Below are 23,999 nucleotides of genomic sequence, written 5' to 3' on the forward strand. Positions count from 1 at the left end.
CCATGCTGTTTTCCATAGTGGTTGTACCAATTTATGTTCCCCCCAACAGTGTACGGGGTTCCCTTTTCTCCACACTAGTTATTATCCTCACCTAGTTACTTCATGTCTTTTTTGATAGGAAACCCTAGTTCTTAATTACTATTCATACTACTGCCTTGTTTTATAACACTCTCCCACCCCCAGCAAGCTGCATGGCTCCAGGCACCATGGACACCAGAAAGGCTGCCCAGCTGAGGCATCTGCCACCTCTGGCTCCACAAGGGAAGCGCAAGAGGCATGGCAGGTGGTTGGTAAGCTTCTTTTCCTCTCAAGCTACCACTGGCAAGTCGGCTTACTTGGGAGGCCAGAGGTAGGCGGAGCTAGTGAGCCGGCCGGCCCCCTACCAAGGAATCTTGCAGGGATCAGTGCATGGGATACCTGGCAACTGCTGGTCTCCCTTTTGTGGCTGGTTTGAGGTCTGTGAGCATTTGCACTGCAACTAGTACCCACAGATGTCAGTGTTGGAAAGTCCCTCTGATACGTTTAGTTTGTAATTCCCCAACTTCGCCAAAAGCCACCTTGATTATGTCTCCCACGACTGTTGTTCCTTCGACTCAAGAGCACTTTTAACTTGTGCAGCCTCATTATGGGAGGTTCTATTTGCATGCAGCCTGGCTATGGGAAATAGACAACGTTTTAGACAGAGGGCCAGAGAGGGAAAGCGACTAGCTGTAAGTGGCAGAGCTGCGCCGGGGCTAGGACCCGGTTCCATGCTACCTTCAAAGCCTACGTCACCAGGACTCCGCCCCGAGATCGGCGACTGAGCCCCAGCCCCGCAGGTTCCAAACTCGCCCCGCGCCCCCTGGTGCGCACACTCAGTCCGACCCCGCAGGCGCACCGCCCACCCAGGTCCTCCGGCCCCAACGGGTGTGCTTGGGGGTAAACTGAGGCAGAGAGTGTGCTTGTGAGTTCGTTCCTTCTTCAATTCACACTCCCGGGCCCGCAAAACTGCCTCCCGCTTTTCAGATTCGCGTGGAACAGAAGAGAGAAAGAGGAGGGGGCCGAAAGCAAACAGGGTCTGACGACCCGGCCGGTCCTGCCACACTCAAGATGGCGGCACGGCAGCGGCGAGGTCCCTCAGAGGCGGTACCAACGCATGCGCAGCGCGGAGTCCCGGCCCGGGACACAAGATGGCGGGAGCGGCGCTGGGGAGGGCGAGGCGGAGGCGGCAAAACGGGCGGCCGAGCAGAACGTGTAGCCGCGTCCCCTCGAATCCGCTTCGGGCAGGTAAGAGCCCCAGGAAGCCATGGTCCTGCCCCGAACCGCGCCACGGTCCGGAGGTCCGAAGTCGAGCGGCGGTGGCCCTTCCGACACTTTCCACTCGGAGCCGCCGCTTTGCCTCGTCTCTGCCGTCGCCGCCATCTTAGGCCCGCGGGTGGGCGGCCGGGCCGGTGGCCTGGGTGAGGGAGGTGGGCCCGGAGATCGCGGGCGGAGCGGCCTCCAGGCCCCCTCCGCTGCCGCCGCCGCCACCGCCTTTGTGTCGGGCTCCGACTCTGAGTCGCCTCAGCCCGGGGGCGGGAGCGCGCGGCGGGGCGGGGGGCGGAGCCCGGGAGATGGGCCGGCGCGCGCGCGCGCTAAACAGCCCGCCCCCACTGAGGTGGGGGGGGGAGGGGAAGGTGTGCGCGCACTGGGGGTCGCCCCTCCTTTGCGCGCCCCCCGCACCTGCGCACTTTCCAAGTCCTTTAACTCCGCCCTCCTGAGTCGGAGGATTTTCATTGGTGCATTACGTAGATGGTCCCGCCCCATATCCCTCTAATCCCGGAATCGGACTCTTCGTTCTGATGGATGGATTCCTTTGGTTGCGCAGATACAGTTGTTTATCTTTAAACTGCTCGGCATTGTCAAAACTGCGGTATGCGTGGGGGCCAGGGGGCCACGGAATAAATAAAAACGTTAATAATAGCAGTTATGCCTTACTGAGAATGTACAAGATGCTAGAGTCCACGCACAGAGGCCATAGGGGTTGAGTGATTTCGATTTATAAATTGGAAAGCGGCAGAAGGGTCTGGAACCCACGTGTGTCCAAACCCAGAGCTGGTCTTTTGGCCACCGACCTGCTGCATCCAAATCAACTGGGAAACTTAAAAAAATTTTTAATCGCAAAAACAGGTAAAGATTGAAATACTGTAAAGCGAAAAGATTGGTCATTCCTTCTCTCAGTCTCACCCTTGAGGTGCACTTAAAAATATAAATTCTTGTGTACCTCCCCTATTTCTGACTCCTAAATGTGGAGTGAGGGGACAGGAATCGGATTTTTTTTTTATTTTATAAGTCCCCAGATGGTTCTGATGAGCAGTCCGTTTATGGAAACACTGCAGTGTCCCTGTTTGGCCTCTCTCAGCTGTGCTGCTGTGTGGCCCCTGTATAGCACCTACCTGTGCATCACAATATCACACAGTGTTTCTTGGGGAAAATATTTCTCAATAAAGATTAACACGCTGTGTTATATAATGCATTTGCATGTTTTTTTCTTTTTTTTAAAGACCTCTTTCAAAGAAGTGTGTTTTCACCCACTGTGGGTGGCCTGGGATTTGCTCCTAATCTATGTTATGTACGGTTGTTCACTTTTCTCTTGTCTTAGGGGTACTTTGGTTGGCAGAACCAGCTATACAATTTGCAGGGGTCCAGTGTGCAAAATGAAAATGCGGGATTCTTATTAGAAATGTATTCAAAATTTCAAGACAGTGACAGCAGAGCATTACACCAGGCTCAGGGCCCTCCTCAACACAGGGCCCTGTGCGACTGTGCAGGCCGCAAGCCCATGAAGGTGAACCTGTTTGTTGGAAAGCTTGAGACGTACCATTTTCATGCACAGAATCCCCAGACCCCACAACGGTGTGCCCTGCTCTTTCCTGGGGGCGCCCAACTTACTCTGTGTCATTGCCCCTCTTGCTGTTGTCCCTTCTCTGCAGCATTTCACAGGTCTGTGACTCTTTTCTTCTATTTGCTCTGCAGTTGCTGATGCAAGGAATTCCCTGGGCCCCTGTCCATTCCACTGCTGATCAGCCCACCTACCTGTGCCGAGCCTTCCTGCAGGCCTCCCCGCTGCCTCTGTGGGACCCTGTGCCGTGGGGGTCCATCCGGCCGGAGAAGAAAACCCTCTCATGCTAGCATTGCAGACCCCAGAGGGTGAGAAAAAGAGGGACCTCGTTCAGCCTTGAGACCCATGCCTTGAGGCTCAGCCCCAAGGCACCGGGAACCCCTTCTCCCCCCAGAGAACCAAGGCAGCTACAGCTTTTCCTCCCTTGGTCAGTGGTTCCAAACCTTTTTGTTATCATGGCCCCTTTTTGTTGTATGTATGTCCTCTTGCTCCCTGCATTTTTATCTGCCAAACTGTACTGACGAAGTAAGCATTCGCTTTCCCTTTCCAAATTAACAAAGATGTCTATGATTGAGTGTACAATAAAATCAAATGTCCCAATGATTCCAGTGATGTTGTCAACAGCCAATCAGAGCTTCTGATCAACATGAGATAATGAGTGTGACCACAACGAGTTGATAAAATTTCAGCAAGCAAAGATAACTGATGTTTAAATGTGCCTTTGTGGTCTTTTTGTGGGTAAATGTTTGATTTCTTTTGGGTATTGTGACATACTGAAAACACCTTTAGGACCACCAATCCAATCGCAAGTAGCCACCTAGGAGTCTAACAGCCAGTTTGGGGACTACTTTGGCCATTGAGACTTGTGCCTGGGTGTGTTTTGGGTGGGGGTAGTAGGGAATACAGATTTGAAGGAGCTGACCTTCCTGGTATTTAAATAAAAATTCACCTGGAGATTATGAAGAACAGAATTAGATATTCCTTTCCAGTTCCACTGGCTCTTTTAGTAATAGATTGCTTCCTACCTTGTAGCATAAAATGAGACATCCAGTTAGATGCCATGTCCCTTCCCGGGCTGTGCTCTGTGCCAGTTAGATTTTACTGCATAGGAGCAGGAAAGAGGAGATACAGTTCCTTCTTGTGGGAATAGCTTCTCAAGGGCAGACCCTGTTCTGTCTTGTTTGTCACTCTTGGTGCTTTATAAATACTTGCAGAATGAATAGAGTCCCTGTTGGGTCCCGGTACCCTGCTGAACACTCTGGAGAGGGCTAAACTGGACCCAATGCCTACTCCTGGGAGCTCTGACAGTCTAATGGGGAGACAAGCCCAGCTGATAGACCAGACTTTCTGAATGTGGCAGTGTAGGTATTCGTGGCCCTGAGGAGGGGCTCTGACTACCTAGCTTGGAGAGGAAAGAGTCAAGGAAGGCTTCCTGGAGGATGTGAACTTAGTGGCAAGCCAGGCAGAGAACTGGAGAAAGAATATTTCAGATAGAAGGAGCAACAGGAATGCACCTGTTTTACAGTTGAGGGAACTGCAACTTAAGATGCCTTCTGTGGCACCATGCTGGCTCTCCAGGACAGGACTGGATTGATTTCTCCACATCTGCAGGTGGTCACTGGTGGGGAATGGAGCTGGCCCTGACACCCTTTGGTCCTCTGTGTGGCAGGTCCGGTGTGGGTGCTGAGATGGCCAATGAGAATCACGGCAGCCCCCGGGAGGAAGCATCCTTGCTGAGTCACTCCCCGGGCACCTCCAATCAGAGCCAGCCTTGCTCTCCAAAGCCCATCCGCCTGGTGCAGGACCTCCCAGGTACTGGCGAGGGGCAGTGGCAGGGTGGTGGGGTAGGAAGGGTGCCCCGGGAGCAGCCCTGACCCTGACTGGGTTCCATGTTTGTTTGCAGAGGAGCTGGTGCATGCGGGCTGGGAGAAGTGCTGGAGCAGGAGGGAGAACCGTCCCTACTACTTCAACCGATTCACCAACCAGTCCCTGTGGGAGATGCCTGTGCTGGGCCAGCATGACGTGATTGTGAGTGCCAGCCTAGGGCAGGGGTCTAAGAGTAGCCTCTGGCGTCTGGGTCTTCCCCAAATGTACCCTGAACAACTACTTGTGTGCCTAGTCATGGGGGTACACAATAGTTGTGTATCCTCATGGAACCGAGACTCAGGGAGACTGACATGTGAATACATGATTAAAATAGCGTGTGAAATTGAACTTGTACTACATGTTGGGCACTGTGCTTGGGATACAGTTGTGAGTGAGAGACATGGTCCTGCCCTTGTACTCTCGGGGCACACGATCTGCTGGAGGGGACCGGTAGGGTTAGTGTGGCACTTGCATGATCAGGGATCATGACTGGGGGTGGGGGGGTGGGTAGGGAAAGCCCTGAACTAGCATTTAAGATGAGAAGGTTGGCTAAGGGGGAAAGTGGTAAGGGGAGAAGCACATTCTAGGAACCGCAGCATCAATGCAGTAGGGCAAGTGTGGGCGAGCTGCCGGGAGCGTGGGCTTTGGAGCCCTGTCATTTGGGGCAGACTCTCTTTTCTTGGGAGCAATCAAGCCAGCTGGCACCCCCATTTTCCAGATGATGACACTGAGGCTCAGAGGGGAAATGACTGGCCCAAGACCTCACAGCTAGTAAGAGGCAGAACAGGACTTGTACCTGATGTGATTTCAAGGTCGCACTACCCACCATCACATTGATACTCTTGGTGTCACCAAAAGAATTCCGTCCATGGGGCCTTGCTTTTTTAAAACAATTTCTTGAGTTTTTCCTTTATTGCTGACTTTCATCCTGGTTCTTAAGGAAATGAAACTAACATGTATTGAACGCTGAGCTCATGCCACATGTCCAGCTAAGCTAGTCATATTCATTGGCTTGTTTAATCATCTCACTGGTGAGGCAGGGCTTCAGGGCTGTTTTAGGAAGGGAGTAACCCCCAAGGCCACACAGTTGCAAGTAACAGGCAGGAGTGGAGTCCAGTGTTCTTTCCGCATCCCAGTGCCCTCTGCTCCTCTCCACGGAGTAGGAACGGGGGGGAGGTCATCAGGGTTCCGCAGTTCCGGGACTCCTGAGCTACTGGCCCTGGTTACAACTCTGCTGGTCTCCCTCTTCCAGTCGGACCCTTTGGGACTGAATGCGACCCCACCGCCCCAAGACTCAAGCCTGGTGGAAACTCCGGCAGCTGAGAACAGGCCCCGAAAGCGGCAGCTCTCAGAAGAGCAGCCAAGTGGCAATGGTGTGAAGAAGCCCAAGGTGAGTGTCGCAGGCCCTCAGGAACTGGCGGGTACACGGCTGGCCCAGGCCGCCAGCCAGCACGTTCCCTGCACGGGCTGGGTGTCGGCAGGTTGGTCAGGAGGGGACCCGGGGTGAAGCTCCCCAGGTGCACACAGCTCTGGAGCCATCAGCCAGCTCTCCTAACTCAATGCCTTTGACTCTTGCTCCAGATCGAAATCCCTGTGACACCCACAGGCCCATCAGTGCCCAGCTCCCCCAGTGTCCCCGGAACCCCAACGCTGAAGATTTGGGGGACGTCCCCTGAAGATAAACAGCAGGCAGCTCTCCTCCGACCCACTGAGTGAGTTCCTGTGGATTGGCTTGGGGATGCCCAGTGTTGATGGTCAGCATGCCTGGGACTGTGGGGTGTGGTGGTGGGCAGGGCGCCCCACCTTCCCTTTTCTCTACTTTCCTCATTGCTCCTGTCCATGCCCCAAGGGTGTACTGGGATCTGGACATCCAGACCAACGCTGTCATCAAGCACCGGGGGCCTTCCGAGGTGCTGCCCCCACACCCTGAGGTGGAGCTGCTCCGCTCCCAGCTCATCCTGAAGCTCCGGCAGCACTACCGGGAGCTGTGCCAGCAGCGAGAAGGTAACTGCGGCCCACGCCTCGGCCTGCATTTCCATCCACCTGTAGCAGGAGCGGGCTGGCCAGCCCAGTGCCTGAGAGCATGTGCTGTGGAAGGGACGAGCCTTTGGAGTCCCTGCTCCACTAGGTGCTGGCTCTGTGACTTTGGGCTCATTGTTGAACCTCTCTGCACTTGGGTTTCCTCATCTGTAAGATAGGGACAGTAACAGTGCCTACATAAAGGGTGGCTGGCGTCAGTAACAACAACAAAAATTATCATTAACACTTCCAGAGCACTTACTGTTTGCCAGGCAGTTTGAAGCCTTTTTATGTATCTGTAAAAGGGCATAAAAGTGAGAGTACTTGTACCTCACAGGATCACTGCAAGGAAGAAGAATGGAAAGTGCTCAGTAAACGGCAGCTTTAATTAATAAGTAGACTTGCTTAGCTCCTGAAATGTAGTTTCCTTTTTTTTTTTTTTTTACCATATGCAATGCTTATTAACACTCTTTATGAAACTAGTGATTCGCAGAATATAGTTTGGAAGATGTTGCCTAGAACGGAAGCTCCTGAGATAAGAGGGGCCGCTTCGTTTCCTGTTGCACCTCCAGTGCCCACGCAATGCCTCCTGTGTGCTGGGCAGCCTGGAGTCTGCTGACTAAATGCAGACTGTCACCAGTTCTCCTGTTCTGCAGGCATTGAGCCCCCTCGGGAATCTTTCAACCGCTGGATGCTGGAGCGCAAGGTCGTGGATAAAGGCTCTGACCCTCTGTTGCCAAGCAACTGTGAACCGGTCGTGTCGCCTTCCATGTTTCGAGAAATCATGAATGACATTCCCATCAGGTAACAGCCTTACAGCTGAGGCTGACCCAGGGCCACTTAGTTCATGTGCCCAGTCCTGTATAGAAGGGCTCTAACTCTGCCACTCTCTAACCCAGGTTATCCCGAATCAAGTTCCGGGAGGAAGCCAAGCGCCTACTGTTTAAATATGCGGAGGCCGCCAGGCGGCTCATTGAGTCCAGGTTTGGCTTTCTCCTGTTCCCAGCAGGGTGGGTCTGTGATCAGAGGGTGGGGGGTGGGGGGGCATCAGGCCATCTGGCCCACTCTCACAGGGCTGTCATTGCTTTGGTGGCAGAAGTGGGGCTGGCTCCCAAAGGCAGAACAAAAGCTGTGATGGAAGCCTTGGGGTTTATGTCTGAATGCCAGTGGAAGTGGGATGGGGGGAGTGGAGTAAGGGCAGAGCAGACACGGAACTGGCCCCCTCATGCACCCCCAACTGGCAGGAGTGCATCCCCTGACAGCAGGAAGGTGGTCAAGTGGAACGTGGAGGACACCTTCAGCTGGCTGCGGAAGGACCACTCAGCCTCCAAAGAGGACTATATGGTGAGTGGCCCCAGGCAACGCCTATGGAAAGGCTCTGCGGCCGCTTCCTCCGAGAAGCCCACTCTGCCTGCCCAGGCGAGGCAGGGCCCACAGCACACCTTTGACACTCATCAGTCCCCAAACTCACGTATATGGAGATGTTTGTCTAGGCTCCTGGCTTTCTCCAAAAGCACATTTCTTTAAGGTTTTTAATAGAATCCTGTGCTCACCCATCAGTAGCTGCCTTTTCAATTTAATGAACGGGCACAATCTCCGTTTTGGAAACAGATTGACAAACTGCCTTTTCTTGGGTGTGTGTGTTCAGAACACAGTTAAGAGCTACCACAAAATTCAGTTCCCTACTTTAATGTGTCCAAACCAGTTCTTTTTCTGACCCAAACCCATCACTTCTTTAATTATCCACCAGCACTAGCAATGGGCTTTCTTTTCAGGACCATTTCTCACAAGAGACAAGGTTCCCCACTTCACAGTAGTAACTGTACTTGACACGTAGTGACAAAGGTAGGTGTGCTCACTAGCCAGAGTGACTCCTTTTCACTCATCAGTTTCACACGTGATTCAGTAAAATTACAAATGCGTACGGTTATCCCTGCAAGTTGCTAGAAGCTCAGATTTCAAATCTGCAATGACCAAGGACCCCATTTTGTAATGTTCTCTCTCCCCGATAGACTGCAAATGCTTTATAAGTGGGGACTGCGCCTGTGTCCATTTCCCCAGCAAGCATGGGATCCAGCACAGTGGAACCCCAACATTAAGTGCTGGCATTTATTGGACACTTATTGTATGCCAGGGGCTTGGTAAGCTCTTAGGGGGAATGATATTTAATATTCCAACTGCCTTATTAGGTAGGTATTTCAGCTGAGGAATAAGATTCAGAAATGCCAAGGGATACAGCTAGTAAGTAGCAGAGCTGGTTTCAAAATGAGGATTGCTGCAGTCCAGCAGCCCACCCCTGCCAACCCACTAGAGCCCTCATCATGGGTGTCTCCTGCAGGATCGCTTGGAGCATCTGCGGAAGCAGTGTGGCCCCCACGTCTCAGCTGCAGCCAAGGACTCCGTGGAAGGAATCTGTAGTAAAATCTATCACATCTCCCTGGAGTATGTCAAACGCATCCGAGAGAAGCACCTTGCCATCCTTAAGGAAAACAACATCCCAGGTAGGGGGCCAGGTGGCAGGGAGCCAGTGGTGATGCCATCAATTCCATATCCCAGGCCCTGATTAAAGGACAAGTGAGGCTGAGCTTCAAGGCTACGGACTGGTTTGGGGAGGGCCCATTTCTCCAGCAGTGTCTGGGGCAGGCCCTGCTGTGTCCTTTGGTCAGGGGTCTCAGCACTCTAACCGGGGAGAAGTGATAAGAAAGGGAGGGCCACAAGGTAGGAAAGACAGGCAGGGGTACGTAGTTAGGTGGGCCTGTGTTTATATCCATTCTCTGCAAGCCTCACTTTCCCCAGACTGAGGTCTGATATCTGATCACGTGAGAATTCAATGGTAACTCGAAGTGGTTGGCTCCAAAAGATCCCTAGATGAGGTATCGTAACTATCATGACGAAGGCGCTAGTTAACCATACTTGCGCATGGCATCTGAGCCTGCTAGCCTGCCAGGCCCCGAGGCAGGTGTGCTGGAGGCCTGTGGCAGTAGAGAGCACGTTAACACGGGTCACCAGTTCTTGCCCCTGCCAGTCACCTGGCTGTGTCCTGTTACTGAACCAACGGAGCTGCATTTACTGTGAAGGGTGGTTACTGGGACGTGGTAGGAAGCCCCCGCACATGGTGGGCGCTGAGGCTGTCAGGGGTGAGGTTGGCAGAGTGGGGCAGGGCGGCCCCTCACTGCTCTCCCTGTCCACAGAGGAAGCGGAGGCCCCAGAAGTGGAGCCTCGCCTGGTGTACTGCTACCCGGTGCGCCTGGCCGTGTCTGCGCCCCCCATGCCCAGCGTGGAGATGCACATGGAGAATAATGTGGTCTGCATCCGGTATAAGGGAGAGATGGTCAAGGTCAGCCGCAACTACTTCAGCAAGCTGGTAAGAGTTGGGGGGAGGGGAGGCAGGTCCCTACAGGTGGGAGAAGCAAGGGCTGGATCTTTCTTGAGCCAGAGTCCTTAGCAAGGGGTCAGTGACGAGGGAGGGACCTGTGTGAAGCCCACTGCTTTCTGTCCCACAGTGGCTCCTTTACCGCTACAGCTGCATTGATGACTCTGCCTTTGAGAGGTTCCTGCCCCGAGTGTGGTGTCTCCTCCGACGGTACCAGGTACAGGCCTGGGGCAGCAGGGGAGGGCTCCTCTTGCGGAGGGGGAGGCTGTGCCCCAGACGCTGACTGCAGCCCCTCTGCAGATGATGTTTGGCGTGGGCCTCTACGAGGGGACAGGCCTGCAGGGATCACTGCCGGTGCACGTCTTCGAGACCCTCCACAGACTCTTTGGTGTCAGCTTCGAGTGCTTTGCTTCGCCCCTCAATTGCTACTTCCGCCAGTACTGCTCTGCCTTCCCTGACACAGACGGCTACTTCGGCTCCCGAGGGTGAGAGCCAGGGGTTGCTGGGCCCCTCCTGCCCAGGCCCAGGAGGCTGTCCCCAGAGAGTGCAGATTCCACCTCAGCCAGCTGCTTCCTAATGCTTTAGGGCTTTGGAGTCAGTCAGGCTCAGGGATAGTCCCTGCCCTCACCCCACCAGCTGTATGACTTTGAACATGTGGCTGGACCTCTGGGAGCCTCTGATTTCCCCGTAACCAAGCCTGTGTATTTCTCAGTGAATGAGCCCAGGTTTGGCGTACTGGGAGGAATGAGAAGCGGAGACCTTACAGACTAACATGGGGATGGGGTGGGAGGACATGATGCTGTCTCCAGCAGGAAGACAGGGCCAGGCCAGCAAGAGGGAATTCCTGGGGGTGGCTTGTGCTGTGGTGGCAGCAGGGTCAGAGCTGGATTTGAGTTCCAGCTCCATTAACCAGCCTGAGCCTCTCTGTCCTCAGCTATTCCATGGAGGTGGTCACACCTTGTCCCAGGATGAATATAGGCCTCTGGCCTCATCAGGGCCATCTCTTCAATGTGGCTGAATAAGAGTGGGGGTGGCCCCTGTTTTTGGCTGAGGGACTGGATCCTGGTGGGACTTAGAATGCTCACCTCTGTCCCCAGGCCCTGCCTGGACTTCTCCCCGCTGAGTGGGTCCTTTGAGGCCAACCCTCCGTTCTGCGAGGAGCTCATGGAGGCCATGGTTGCTCACTTCGAGGTGGGTATACGGCTGTTGGGGGTGGCAAGCAAGAGTGCCAGCCACCTGGAGGGCGGCCTTTGATGTCCATCCATCCCGTGCCCCCTCCCAGAAACTGCTCGAGAGCTCACTGGAGCCCCTGTCCTTCATCGTGTTCATCCCCGAGTGGCGGGAACCCCCGACACCAGCGCTCACCCACATGGAACAGAGCCGCTTCAAACGCCACCAGCTGATCCTGCCCGCCTTTGAGCATGAGTACCGCAGTGGGTCCCAGCACATCTGCAAGAAGTGAGTGCCCAGGGAGGGCAGGGGTGGGCGGGCTGGCTTGGCCGAGCCCTGCCCTGAGCTGCGCCCTCTGCCCGCAGGGAGGAGATGCACTACAAGGCCGTCCACAACACAGCCGTGCTCTTCCTGCAGAACGACCCTGGCTTTGCCAAGTGGGGGCCGACACCGGAGCGGCTGCAGGAGCTGAGCACCGCCTATCGGCAGTCAGGCCGAAGCCACGGCTCCGGCTCCGGCTCCGGCTCCGGCTCCGGCTCCTCTTCCTCCTCCACCTCCTCCTCCTCCTCCTCGGAGGCCAAGGACCGGGACTCAGGCCGCGAGCAGGGCCCTAGCCGCGAGCCTCACCCCACTTAACATCCTGCGGGGAGGAGGAGCCCCAGGGTGCTGGTATGGACTGCTGGGACTCAGGGCTCTTGGGGCTGAGCAGACCCCAGGACCCTCCTGGGGTGACAGCAGGACTCAGGCTGCAATGACATAGGAAAATTATGGCTCCGCCAGGGCTCCCCCTCCCTGCCCACGTCCCCCAACTTCCCACCTCGAACTTCCTCCAAATCCCCTGTAAATAGGCCCCATGCCTCCCCCCTCTCCCCTCCCCTGTGCCACCTTGTTTCATTTGTAAAAGGAAATACAGAACCCCGTCCTCAAAAGAGTGTGTGAGGGTCTTGAGGACAGAGAAGGCTGAGGACCCTGGAGCTACTTCTGGGACCACAGCCCTTGACATCCAGGCTCACCTTCTCATGACCCTTGGCCTTCACACCCACCCCAGGACTTTAGTGTCTAATTTCGCACCCTGCTGTCCCCCGTAACTGGGACTCTGGTGGCCTCTGCCTATTCCCAGCAGGTCTAGAGTGCAGAGCCCTGCACCATCTATCTGGTAAGCCCCAAACTCCCACAGCTGGACCTGTGCTGGTCCCTCTGGGGAGTAGAGGACTGGCGGCTGTGCCCAGGTAGAAGCTAGACGTCTGCTGGCCCTGGAGCCACTATAGTGAGTGGGCAGCCAGGTGTGTTTTACAGTCAGGTCTGGAGGAAATACAGCTCAGAGGCACCACGGGCCTCGGTGCGGCCTCTATGCAGACAGGCAGCTGGCCGCACTACCCTCTGAGGACCTCTAGGCATGGAGCAGACGCCCCTCTGGGGCCCAGGGGAGGAAGCTGGGGGCTCTTGCAGGCTGTGTCAGGCGTCTGCCCTGCTGTAGGGCCACCATACTTACTGAGGCAAAGCTGGATGCACTGCGGGCTAGGCCACCTCTGCCTCACTCCCCCCTTGTGGCTGTAACAGGCTCCTCCTTCCTGCTGCTCCCCAAGTCCTTGCCTGCTTCAGGCTGTAGCAGCAAGTGGACAAAGTGAGCTGGCCAGGGCTGGACTCTGGTCCCTTTATTGAGACTGAGAGGCCAGTGGATCCATCGCAACAAAAATAAATCTCTCCCCCAAAGCCTGCCTGCAGGCTGGGGCACCCAGCATGTCCTGGCTGGGGCCCATGGCTGTCCCCCAACCCCCACAGCACAGGTCTGGGGCACCCAGCATGTCCTGGCTGGGGCCCATGGCTGTCCCCCAACCCCCACAGCACAGGTCTGGCTCCCTTGGAGTGACAGGATGCTGGCTGCCCAATATTTGGAGACCCTAGGTGGAGCAGGGAGTCCCCATGGGTCCCCCCAACCCCCAGCAGGGCTGGCCCCAGTATCCATGGTCTGCGTTGGGCCCCTGGGGCTCAGTCATCGGTCAGGGTGATGACGTCGTACTCGATCCCCTGGTGTTGCAGCTGTTGGATGTGTTCAGGCACTGCCTCCTCTGAGCCAAACAGGCCCTGGGCTTGGGCCATGGCAGCATCGGCCACTGCTGCCGGGTGGGGGGAAAGGATGGTAAGCCGGAGGCCCCAGAAGTGAGGCCTGGGTCCCGGGTCCCCATGGTCCCCATGGTCCCGGCCCATACCTGTGACAGCTGAGTGTGCTGCAGCCTCAAGCTGGGCCTGTGTGACGAGCTGCTGGCCTGGAGACACAGGCACATACTGGATCTGGAGGGGAAAAGCCAATGAGATGTGGCCTTGGAGGTGCCTTGCCCTTGCTCTACCTGGTCCCCCAGGGGCCATACCTGGGACTCCTGAAGGAATGGGGCCCCTTGTTCATACTGGATGTGTGTGATCTGGCCCTCCTGTACCTGGAGAGAGGAAGCCAACCCGGTGATCCCAGGAGGAGGTTATGCATCCCCCCCCACCCCACCGTCGCCCCTGGTCTGGACTACCTGGATGTGATGGCCCTCTGGGACCACAACGTATTCTTGGGGGAGTAGGTGCTGGACTCCGTCCTGAGAGATGATGTACTGTACCTACAGAAGGGTGGAGAGCAGGCAGGTGCTGGGGCCCCACTTGCCAGGAGTTCAGCAAGGATGGCAGAGCAGGGGGGCCAGGAACGCCCACCATCAACAATGGCAACTGCAAGCACGCCGTGGGAGGGGTGTTCCTCCCCAAAGTGGGGCCTGGGGGGGGGGGACAGCACTCAGGGCTGTGTTCAGCCGCAGCTCACCTGGTTGTCAGAAGTCACCAGATGCTGTACCGTCTGGCCATCTGCTGTGGTGATCTCTTGGATGTAGGTGGCTTCTTCCTGCCAGGGCCAAGCCAGCTCTAGCCTCAGCTTTCCATGCGCCCCCACCCCTGCCTCTGACCTGCCGGCAGGGCTCCTGCCCCAGGCTCTCACCTGATTGGTCACTGTCTGCTCCTGGGCCACGATGATGTGTTCCTGGCCCAGTGCCTGCTGCAGCTGCTCTGGGCCCAGGACCCCATGACTGGACTGGAGTGCGGCTGGGCAGAGAGGGAAGGGTGCTCACTCAGCGGCTCCAGGGGCAGTGGCTGAAATCCCTGGTCCACCCTGGGGCAGCTTACTGTGCAGTGTGGCCAGGGCGTCGTCATCACTGTTCAGGATGATGGTCTGGGTGGGGGTCTGGCCTGGGGTCCGGGCAGTAGGGGTCCCTGCCTTTCTCCCATCAGGACTATGTAGCCGCTGGATGTGGAACTTGAGGTGCCCATTCCGGTTGAAACTGCGAGGGGGGTACAGAAGTTCAGGGGTGGCCTCACCACGCATGCTCAGCAGCCCCAGCCCACCTGAACCCGGCCTCACCGCTGCCCACAGAGGTGGCACGAAAAAGGCTTCTCATTGGTGTGGGTCAGCATGTGTCGCCGCAGGTCCTTCTTGTTCTTGGAGGCAAAGCTGCACTGGCTGCACTGGTGGGGCCGCAGGCTCGAGTGCTGCGCCATGTGGGCCTGTGGAAGGGGCAGAGTTGGGCATCAGCTGGGTCAGGACAGGCAGCTCCACAGACAGCCGTCAGGGAACCTGTCCTCGGAAGTGGATCTGGGAGGAGCTGGGTAAAAAGTACAAACCAGACTCAGTTTACCCCTATGTAACTACAGGTTCAGATGAGGGGCCCTCTGAGGTCTCTCCCAGCCCTGACATTCTAGGGCTCTGAGCCCTGCGCCCCTCACCGAGATGCTGTGAGGATCCAGTGCCTGGTCAGATCTGAAAACTGGAATCCTCGGGTGAAGGGAGGGAGCCCCCCAATGACTGTGAAATGGCCCTGAAGCCTCCCTTGAACTGTGCACCCTCCATACTCTATAAACAACTTGAATTTCTCTAAGCACACCTCATGCTGCGACACCTCCTCTGTGACATCTCCCAGCACCCCAAGTCCACAGGACCTGTTCCCTGTCTGTGCTCTGTCATGCACTTGTTTACTCTGGGGACACTGGTATCAGTCACATTGTCTGGTCTCGCCCCCACCCCTGACTGAGCACCATGAAAGCATTCCTGAGTCATCTCTGACTAGAGGGGAGCAGAGGGCTGGCTCGGGGGCGGGGAGGGGTGCTCAGTCAAGGTTTGTTACACAAGCGAGTGCCAGCAGAGGCATGGGCGGCACCTACCCGGACCTCAGGCCACTGACGGGCGCTGAAGGGGCAGTCGGGGCACTTGAAGGCACTCGGCCCGGCATGGGCCCGCTTGTGACTCTCCATCTCGGCCCGGCCAGGGAAGGCCTCTGCACAGATCTTGCAGGAAAACTTCTTGGACGATGCAGTGGCTGCAGATGGTGGTGAGGGAGGCACTACCAGGCCCAGGGCTTTGCTGGCTGGAGGAGGTGGGGAGGCAGAGTCCTGGGGATCCCCTAGTGGGTGGGTCCTGGCTTGAGACGGGGGCTCAGGGTCGTCTCTGGGTGGCCCCCCACATTGCAGCAGGGGCCACTTGGTTCCAGAGGCCAGGGCGTCGGGACTTGGGAAGGAGATGGAGCCATCTGTGCTCAGCTGTGGAGAGAGAGGAGCATGAGGCGCTGAGGAGGGAGGAAGGGTGGAAATGGGGTAGAGTGGGTTCCGCAGCCTCACCTCGATGTGATGCAGCTGGGTCCCGTCGGCTGCCATGATGTAGTGGGTGCCAGCTTCTTTCAGGGTGTCACTCACAACCACAGTCTGGGCCGCCTCCCCTGGGGGCTCCTCGCTGTGGGAGCAGAGGAAGAGAGGGGTGAGTCAGGGTTATAGGAGGGGACAGAAGGCCACAGGAGTCCCCTTCCCAACAAAGTCATCAACTGAGAGGTGATGATACCCCAGATGACCCCTGGATTGAATCCTGGCTCTGCCCTTGACCAGCTGAACCTCCGCTGTCTCTTCTGTAAACAACGAGCCCATGTCCAGAGTACTGTCTGGCTTAAAAGTGGTAAGGGGCGGCGAGGAGAGGGCCCCAGGGGTCCAGCCTAAGTCTGGCCAAGTGAGGGAGGCAGGGCTGACAGGGACCCGCATCCCACGAGTAGAGGGCAGATGCTGAGACACAGCTGCCCAGGGGCTGGCCCAGTGATCCTGACTCCCATCCCAGCTGAACAGTTTGGTACTTGGGTTCAGGGCTTCCTTAGGGGTTCGGTCAACATAAAACAAAAACATTAACTGCCCCAAACTCGCTCAGTGTGGAGGAAGCTGAGTGCAGCCGCCGGGGACAGGAGGCTGAGTGTGCTCCAAAGGTCAGAGCTGGAAAACATATCAGGAACCATCCAGAACAAAGAGCACATGGGAGTGGGGTTCAGAAAATCCTCACTTACTGCTGCATGTCTGACCTCAGGCGAGCTATTTAACTACCCTGGCCTGTTTCCTCCTTTATAAATTGAGGAAACGTGGATCTCATGGGCGTGGCTTAGGTGAGTTCACGAATGTCAAGTGCCTGGAACATCTAAGTGGCCAAAAAAATAGTAGCTTCTGACCTGAGAAGGATACGACTCCCCTACGGCCCAGTCACTTCATATGTATTAGGATTTTTACCTCCTGCCAACCAGGCTCGCATGGGCAGGGTCCTCGTTTGCCTCCCCACAGCATGCCTCGAGCTGGAAGAAGGTGGCAGGTCTTACCTGTAAGGTGTGCCAGGAGCTGACGTCCCCTCTTCCATAGGGGGTGCTGTGATGACACTGTAGCCAGCCCCACCAAATGGACCAGGTGCCAGGGTGATCTGCTGGAGGTCAGGGGAGCCTAGCTGGCTCTCGGCTGCCACACCGCCCCCCGGCTCTGCCACGTGGAGTGTTACCACTTGTGGAGTGGCACTTGCTGGGGAGGGCTGCCCACCAGGGGATGCCAACTCCGCTTCTGCACTCTCCGACTTCACAACGGCCACCTGCAAGGGCATCAATGATTATTTTGAGCAGTGTCTGTGAAAAAGGAGCTGGTGTTCTAGACTGTTCTCTATCTCAGGGCCTCAAAGCTCACCCAGGCCCCGGCCAGACCTAGTGCTGCTGCCACTTATTTGCACAACTGCCACTATCTGTTCTCTCCAAAACATACCCTGGATTTCCAAATGCCACCCACCTACTGAAAAAGACTTAACAAGAATAGGGTAGAGTGATACTGCCCCCCAAGGGCATTGGGCAATGTCTGGAGACATTTTTTGGTTGTCACAATTGGAGGGGGCGGTGTTACTGGCATCTAGGGGGCAGAGATCAGGGCTGCAAAACATCCCACAATGCACAGGATAGCCCCCACAACAAAGAATTATCTGGCCCAAAGCGCCAAGGTTGAGAAATCTTGAAATAAGAGGTACAAGCAGCAAACCATTTAAGAAAAAAAAAAAAGCTTGATCTCACATCTTACTTCAAAGTCTGCTTCAAATGGATTACAGACTGCAATGTAATAATAAAACTCTAAATATATGAAGAGAAAATGTGGATAAGTATTTTTATAATCCTGGGGTGGGACTATCATGACAGAGATGCTAAGACCTACAGCAAAACAAACCATAAAATGAAATCATAAAACAAAGAAATTGGGGAGTGGGTGGGACCTAACAAATCATGAGTTAAAAGGTGGACTTCCTTCATATACAATGATACACACACATGGCTCTTGCAAAGCGCTAATTAAAAAGAAACCACCTAACAATTGAATTAAAAAATTGATACAGGATCCAAACAGGTTAAGTCAGAGAAGAAATAAAACGGTCTATGAACACAGAGAAAAAAGTTCAGTCTCATTTGTGATTTATAATCACAAAATTATAAATTATGACCATGAAATATACTTGTTACGTAGAAGAGATTTATAAAGGCTAATGATACCCAGTGTTGGCAAGGGCACAGGGAAGCACGCTTTAGTGGTGGTCATATCTTTTTATGAGGCTTCATACTTTCAGACCCCCCAATGCTACTTCTAGGTGGCCTTTCTAAAAAAAAAAAAAAATTTATGAGCATCTATAACTCTATGTGCACTAAAGCACTGCCTTGAATTAATGAAAAAACTGGAAACCCAACCAAGGACTGACAGTGAATGTTAGCACACGTGCACGCAGGAAGGATGTGGAAACGTGATGTGGGGATGTCAGGGAGGTGTGCGTGTGCTGGCCAGCCCGTGCCTCCCGTATGGCTGAGGGAACAGAGGGCAGGTGGTCATGATGAACAGTGTGATCCCACTTTTTAAGGAACAAAAGGTCTACAAGTTCGTGTGCACATGGACAAAACTGGAGAAATGCTTATTAGCCTGTTAACAGTGGTTATCTGAGGGAAGGGAGGAATGTTAAGGACTTTCACCTTGTGTTGAACATTTCTTAATGTTTATTTTGGTTTTTTTAACAAGCATATACTTTAATCAGAAAAACCACCACCACCAGCACCACCCAAAATGCACGATACTAACATGAGAAGAGCAGACGGATGACTAGACTAGGATGTCTAGAAAGAGACTCCTATGTACATGGGAATCTAGAGCACAATAAAAGGGGACGTTTCCAACCAGTGGGGAAGATTCTTCGATATGCTGCACTAGACAACTTTTGGAAAAAAAATTAAGTCAGTCCCCTACCTTTCTGTATACGCTAAAAATAAACTGGAGTAAGATTTAATGTAAAAACTGAAACCCTAGGAAGAAAGTACAAATCAATGTTTATATAGTCATGGGGTGAAGGAGGCCTTTCTGGGGTGAAGGATGATACCAAAGGCAAAAACAATAAAAGACTGATACATTTAACTGTTGAAAAATGTAAAACTTCTCTACACCCCCAGAAGCCAAGAGCTAAATCCTATGAAGATGTCCAGGCCCAACACGAGGCTCCCTCCGCCGTGGAGTTCTGTGTGTTCCCCATTATTGCTCCAAGTGCCTGGAATTTATCATCTCAGACACACACTACATCTTTTCAAGAGGCTGGGAGACAGGCGGCACGCACACACTTCTCCTGGCCTTTGAGAAGTGCAGGGAGGTGCAGGGGGAAGGGAAGCAGGGGTGAAGGTGACCCTGGGCAGCTTGGTGGAGGAGGGAGAAAGATGATGAACTTGGGGGAGGGTATGTTGGCTTGAGGTGCCTGAACAGGAGACAGGTCTGAGCTGAAGAGAGCCTCGGAGTCCTCAGGCTGTAGGAGGGATCAGGAGTGAGGGCACTAGGCTAGATGGGAAAGTAGCTCAGACCCACAGCCACAGGGTGGCCACAGAGCAAGGAGGAGAACTACATGAGAACAGGGACCCAGAAGGCACGGGAAGCGGTGCTCGCTGCTCAGCATGGCAGAGGACGCTGGCGAATCTGGAGAGTGGAGTGGGAGATCCTCTGCCTTCCTGGGGCCTGCCTGGCATAGCTGGTTCCCCTCCTGTGCGTGTGCCCGCTGGCTGTCAGTGGGTCTGTCTCCCCCACTAACTGGGAGCTCCCTAAGGGTGGGGCATGTCCTCTCCTCCCAGTGTCCAGCGCAGAGCTGGTACCTAAGGAAACTGAGCCGGGGAGGAAGTCGCCAGGTGGCTCACCTGCAGGGCGGCGCCCCCCAGCTCCCGCTGGGCACTCATGTTCAGCAGCAGATCCAAGGCTGTCTGCGTGGCCATGGCGGTTGACTCCTCTGCTCCTGGGTTGGGTGGGACCTGAGCCTTAGAAAGGGCTAGAAAACTGGCATCCAATGTCCTGCTCCCCATCCTCCAGCCCCCACCAGCACAACCCCTGCCCCTGGCCTAGCGCCCTGGCTCCCACCCTCCCTCAGAGCTCACCTTGCTGGTAGATGATGGTGGCGCCACCCAAGGTGTCAGAACAGAGCAGTGGTGGGGTCTCAGTTGACTGGAAAGGTGCTGCCTCTGGGGGGGCCTGCGGGGTGGGGATATGGCCAACCCTGAGAAAGGGCAGCTCAGATTCAAGGCCATTTACCAAGCACCTCTTGTGTGTTGAGCACTTTCTATCTGTTGGCTTGTTTCACCTTCACAACCGCTTTTCAAGATATTTACCAGCTCAATGCTACAGATGAACTGGCTGAGGTGCAGAGAGGTCAGGTGTCTGGTTTAAGATCCCACAGCTAATAAGTAGCAGAACTGGGACTTGGAACTCGAGACTGCCTGATTCCAGAGCCTGTGTTCTATCAGGACCTTGTGACGGCCCATCTTTTGGTCGGGGAGTACAGAGGCAACGTACTCAGCTACAGGACTCTATTTCTTGGCCTCCCTTGCAGTTACATAAAGTGCGGCCACATGGCTGAGCAGGACCTTCCGGCAAAGTTCACAACGAAGACAGATGGATAGATGGCAGGCCCTTCCCCCTTCCCTTTCTCCTGCTTCTTGCCTAGGATGGCTGGAGCTCCTGCAGCTATACTGAACCGTGAGGCAACCACAAAGATGGAAGTCACATGCCTAAGAAAGCTAGGAAAAAATACGGAGCTTGGTCCCGGATGACTGACCACGGAGCTGCCACACCAGCCTGCACTGTTGACCTTTAGGCCTCTTTTACATGAGAGAACAACAAACTATGGCCACAATTAAGCTGCTGGTATTCCCACTCTCTATTACTAGCATTGGAAAACCACCCCTATTCTGAGCTTAGATCCGCCATATCTGTGGCCTCAGCTGCTCTTTACCACAGTCCAGAGAGGCAGGGATCACTTTGCTGAGCCCAATGAGCAAATGAGGATGCTGGGAGAGGTGACAGCACACTGTCACCCTGGTCCATGCCCCTAAGCCCCTTCTGTCTGTCTGCTGCCTGCTTCGTTGAGCCTACCTCGGGAGGTCCTGGGGAGCTGGGAGGTGGTCCAGGGGCCGCACTGTGTTGCTGCTTCAGCTCCTCAATCTGCTGCAGAGAGAAGAAGGGGCGACGGCGGGATGGGGGCTCCTCAGGGTGGCGCCGCCCCCATTCCTCGAAGCTGCTTGCGTGTCGGCACCGTACGTGCAGGCGCAGGTTCTTCTTGTGCCGTGTGCTGAAGTGGCAGTACTCACAAGCAAAGGGCTTGGCCCCTGTAGGCACACGTGGGGGAATGCTTGCGCCTGCCTGCCCACCCCCTCCGGGAAGCCTTTCCATAACCCCAGGACCTCTCCAACCGATTCACTCCCAGGGCCGCCTTCCCCAACTCAGGCAGACACCTGTCGCTGTCCATGGTGGTGAGCCGGGTCAGAAACGAACCAGGTCAGCTCTCTGCACTCACAGCCTACCTGCTAGTGCCTGTTTGCAAGGTCACATGACCACACACTTATTGTGAACCACCAGCTCCCAGGCAGACAGGAATCAGGCAGAGGGAGCCCCTGGCTTCCTTTCTCTAATTTCCTCTAGTGTGCCAGCCAGAGAGCTGGGCACTGAGAAGAACGAACCAACTTTTGTTGTACAAAAGCATATGGTTGGTGCTGTTTCTGCCGCTTCATCTGCCGAGGGCAGGGACTATCTGAGACCTGTCTCTAGTGCTGGCTTCCAGCACAGAGGGCCCAGGAAACAAGTGGAACTCGCTTTTATAATCACCATATGGTAGGTACTTCTCATCCCCCATTTTACAGCTAAGGAAGGCTCAGAAAGGGTGACTGGCCCAGCGCCATCCTTAGAGCAGTGGCCCTGAGGTTACAGAGCGATCGCCCCAGAGGGGATTCCCTTTACAACTGAGGTTCTGGCTGCAGGGAAAGGACAGAGCTGAGCCTCTGACTAGGGGCCATGGTGAGCTGAGGATGGATGGGGAGCAGTGTGGCTGGCCTGACCAGTGTGCTTGACGGCCACGTGGGACAGCAGGAAGTCCTCTCGGAAGGTTCGGTAGGGGCAAAAGCTGCATTTGAAGGGCTTGTCACTGACATGGGACAGCTGGTGGTTTAGCAGCGCCTTCTTGTCCTCGCAAACAAACTCACAGAACTCGCACTTGAACCTGAGGGTGGTCAAAAGGAGGGCAGCTCAGTGGTGGGGTGGAGCTGGGGGTGGATCCAGCCCCAGGGGCCTCCCAGGGATATACCTGCAGTTGGCGACAGCCTGGATGTGCGTGAGCAGGTGCATCTTGAAGGTGTAGCGCTTCTTAAAGGACTTCCCACACTGTAAGGAACAGGCTGAGTTGGGAGGTGGGATCACCCAGGGAGGCCCCCGCCCCCACCCCTGCCCACCCCTGGCCCCACCCACCTTGTCACACATGTGAGGCTTCTCAGTGCTGTGCGTCTTCATGTGCTGCGTGAGTCTCTTCTGCATGGGGTAGACCCGGCCACACACGGGACAGGGAAAGGAGCTCAGCTTCGGGATCTGGGGAGGGACAGGAGGCCAGATGGAGAGGAGGGCGGGGGAGAGACCTCGCTTCCTGCCCTCGCTCCCACAAGCAGGCGCCCTTCCCAGGCCAGGGCACCAGACTTACCGGATCCGGCCTCTTCTTCCTGGGGGAAGAAGGCAGAGGAGTTAGACCCTAGCTTCCCCAAGCCCACCCCAGACCCCCAGACCCAGGCTCAGCCCTGAATGTCCCTACTCCCCGCCCAAGCCCCTTTCTCTCAGAATGCTACTTCCCCATCCCCAACTCGAGTTCACTGGGGGAAATGCTAAGAGGGGACTGTGAGTTCTGCACTCCACTACATCTGAGAATGGTGCATTCTTTCTCTCTCAGCTACAAAACACGTTTGCATTTTAAAAGCTCTGAGAAGTCCTGCAGGAAGGAATGCTGTTCAACCAGCAGGCCCGGTGTCCCTAATCTTATTTGGACACAGAACTCTCACTTCGTTTTTCTTTTTTTAAGAAAACCTATAAGCCTTTTGGGGAGCTGGCTTTTCCACAAACACAGTTTGAGATCTAAGGACTTGAAAGAGCTTTAACATCATAATATGGGGCCCAGCATTTGGATTTCTGCAGCTGGAACTCTGAGGCTGTTTACATAGCATGACTCTGCCTCTTGGACCTGGAAACTGCCTGTAGAATGAACAGTCTCTCTGTGCTGTTTGATTTCTGTTGATAAATAACCCAAAAGCTTTTGTTCTACAAGCCTGAATGGGAACTAGGACATTGACAAATGCCTAATCATGTCACCCATTGTTTTCGTATCACAGCCCCACTTGTTGACCACTAAGCCAGCCCATGGTTGAAAAATCCAGTTGTCCCCACCAATCAGAAAACAAATGATGTAAGGTGTGTACATGTTGATTTGATATTTATACACTGCAATATGAAAAATGATGCAAGTTTATAACCTGGTTTCCCTAGCAACCCTTCTTTTAAAAACGCCGTCCTCCCAGCCTTCAGTTCATACTGAGGGCTTTCTCTGATTTGCGAATCAGAGACGAATAAAATTCTCTTTTAATTTCTTTCGGAATTTTTGTTAACAGATCTACCTTGCAGATCCCTGTATCCAACCTCTACTCAACTCTCCGCCCCTTCCGGTGAAGCTAACTCCTTCCTGAAGCTGCAGATCTAATTATAATTCAGGGAGGTATCACTAGGCCCCTGAAGACTTGTTTGGCCACCTGCTTGTCCTAAGTCATCTCTCTCAGTGCTGTGAACGATGAGTGGACCTGGAGTCTGGCAGGTCTTTAGATCATTTACTGAACCCTTTTAGGTACACAGTGTCCTTAATCCCCTCACCTATGATTGTCCCCATTTTACAGATGGGAACTAAAGCTCACAACAGGGAAGAGACTGAATAAGGGACTTCAAGACCCTGCTACTGCCCTGTTCTGAGCCCAGTGATCTGGGATGAATCATCCTGCCTTTCTGATGTCTGCAATGTGCTGTGAGTGGCTGGCCCTGAGCAGG

The 23,999-nt window shown here is 54.7% G+C and overlaps 2 protein-coding genes across 7 annotated transcripts in view; one reads left to right on the forward strand and one right to left on the reverse strand.

Moving 5' to 3' along the window:
- On the forward strand, nucleotides 1-13,265 carry PCIF1 (phosphorylated CTD interacting factor 1). Of its 4 annotated transcripts, none has more exons than XR_002123319.1 (18): nucleotides 1-1,266; nucleotides 2,995-3,168; nucleotides 4,530-4,672; nucleotides 4,764-4,888; nucleotides 5,979-6,116; nucleotides 6,308-6,438; nucleotides 6,576-6,730; nucleotides 7,402-7,549; nucleotides 7,645-7,728; nucleotides 7,990-8,089; nucleotides 9,084-9,246; nucleotides 9,937-10,109; nucleotides 10,249-10,335; nucleotides 10,419-10,603; nucleotides 11,216-11,309; nucleotides 11,401-11,576; nucleotides 11,654-13,075; nucleotides 13,139-13,265. XR_002123319.1 is itself a non-coding variant. In XM_019637008.1 (18 exons), exons 4-18 carry the CDS (start codon nucleotides 4,549-4,551, stop codon nucleotides 11,922-11,924), a joined length of 2,154 nt encoding a protein of 717 aa, XP_019492553.1. In that variant the 5' UTR covers nucleotides 1-1,266; nucleotides 2,621-2,806; nucleotides 2,995-3,168; nucleotides 4,530-4,548; the 3' UTR covers nucleotides 11,925-12,620. The 4 variants fall into 4 exon arrangements, 3 of the variants coding, with proteins under 3 accessions (XP_019492553.1, XP_019492555.1, XP_019492554.1); XM_019637008.1 differs by lacking the exon at nucleotides 13,139-13,265 and adding an exon at nucleotides 2,621-2,806 and having other exon boundaries at nucleotides 11,654-12,620; XM_019637010.1 differs by lacking the exon at nucleotides 13,139-13,265 and having other exon boundaries at nucleotides 11,706-11,857.
- ZNF335 (zinc finger protein 335) overlaps nucleotides 13,255-23,999 on the reverse strand; it is a 19,926-nt gene continuing 9,181 nt past the window's right edge. For all 3 annotated transcript variants that reach the window (XM_019637005.1, XM_019637006.1, XM_019637004.1), the window contains 18 exons: nucleotides 22,618-22,636; nucleotides 22,392-22,508; nucleotides 22,231-22,307; nucleotides 21,986-22,146; nucleotides 21,027-21,259; nucleotides 20,033-20,126; nucleotides 19,799-19,893; nucleotides 16,937-17,196; nucleotides 15,930-16,041; nucleotides 15,477-15,851; nucleotides 14,680-14,822; nucleotides 14,445-14,599; nucleotides 14,260-14,363; nucleotides 14,089-14,166; nucleotides 13,808-13,891; nucleotides 13,658-13,723; nucleotides 13,499-13,580; nucleotides 13,255-13,405 (listed from right to left, as the gene is read on the reverse strand). In XM_019637005.1, coding sequence (XP_019492550.1) covers nucleotides 13,278-13,405; nucleotides 13,499-13,580; nucleotides 13,658-13,723; nucleotides 13,808-13,891; nucleotides 14,089-14,166; nucleotides 14,260-14,363; nucleotides 14,445-14,599; nucleotides 14,680-14,822; nucleotides 15,477-15,851; nucleotides 15,930-16,041; nucleotides 16,937-17,196; nucleotides 19,799-19,893; nucleotides 20,033-20,126; nucleotides 21,027-21,259; nucleotides 21,986-22,146; nucleotides 22,231-22,307; nucleotides 22,392-22,508; nucleotides 22,618-22,636 — 2,383 coding nt within the window. In that variant the 3' untranslated portion in view covers nucleotides 13,255-13,277. The remainder of the gene's footprint in view (nucleotides 13,406-13,498; nucleotides 13,581-13,657; nucleotides 13,724-13,807; nucleotides 13,892-14,088; nucleotides 14,167-14,259; nucleotides 14,364-14,444; nucleotides 14,600-14,679; nucleotides 14,823-15,476; nucleotides 15,852-15,929; nucleotides 16,042-16,936; nucleotides 17,197-19,798; nucleotides 19,894-20,032; nucleotides 20,127-21,026; nucleotides 21,260-21,985; nucleotides 22,147-22,230; nucleotides 22,308-22,391; nucleotides 22,509-22,617; nucleotides 22,637-23,999) is intronic.

This window comes from Hipposideros armiger, unplaced genomic scaffold, assembly GCF_001890085.2.
Source record: "Hipposideros armiger isolate ML-2016 unplaced genomic scaffold, ASM189008v1 scaffold_31, whole genome shotgun sequence".
In the NCBI taxonomy this organism is placed as follows: Eukaryota; Metazoa; Chordata; class Mammalia; order Chiroptera; family Hipposideridae; genus Hipposideros; species Hipposideros armiger.

Excerpts from the sequence above, each read along its gene's own strand:
- PCIF1 (XM_019637008.1), top strand. The coding sequence starts at position 4,549 with ATGGCCAATGAGAATCACGGCAGCCCCCGGGAGGAAGCATCCTTGCTG. Across the intron at positions 8,090-9,083 it reads CCTCCAAAGAGGACTATATG|GATCGCTTGGAGCATCTGCG; the intron begins GTGAGTGGCCCC and ends TGTCTCCTGCAG. Across the intron at positions 10,604-11,215 it reads GGCTACTTCGGCTCCCGAGG|GCCCTGCCTGGACTTCTCCC; the intron begins GTGAGAGCCAGG and ends CTCTGTCCCCAG.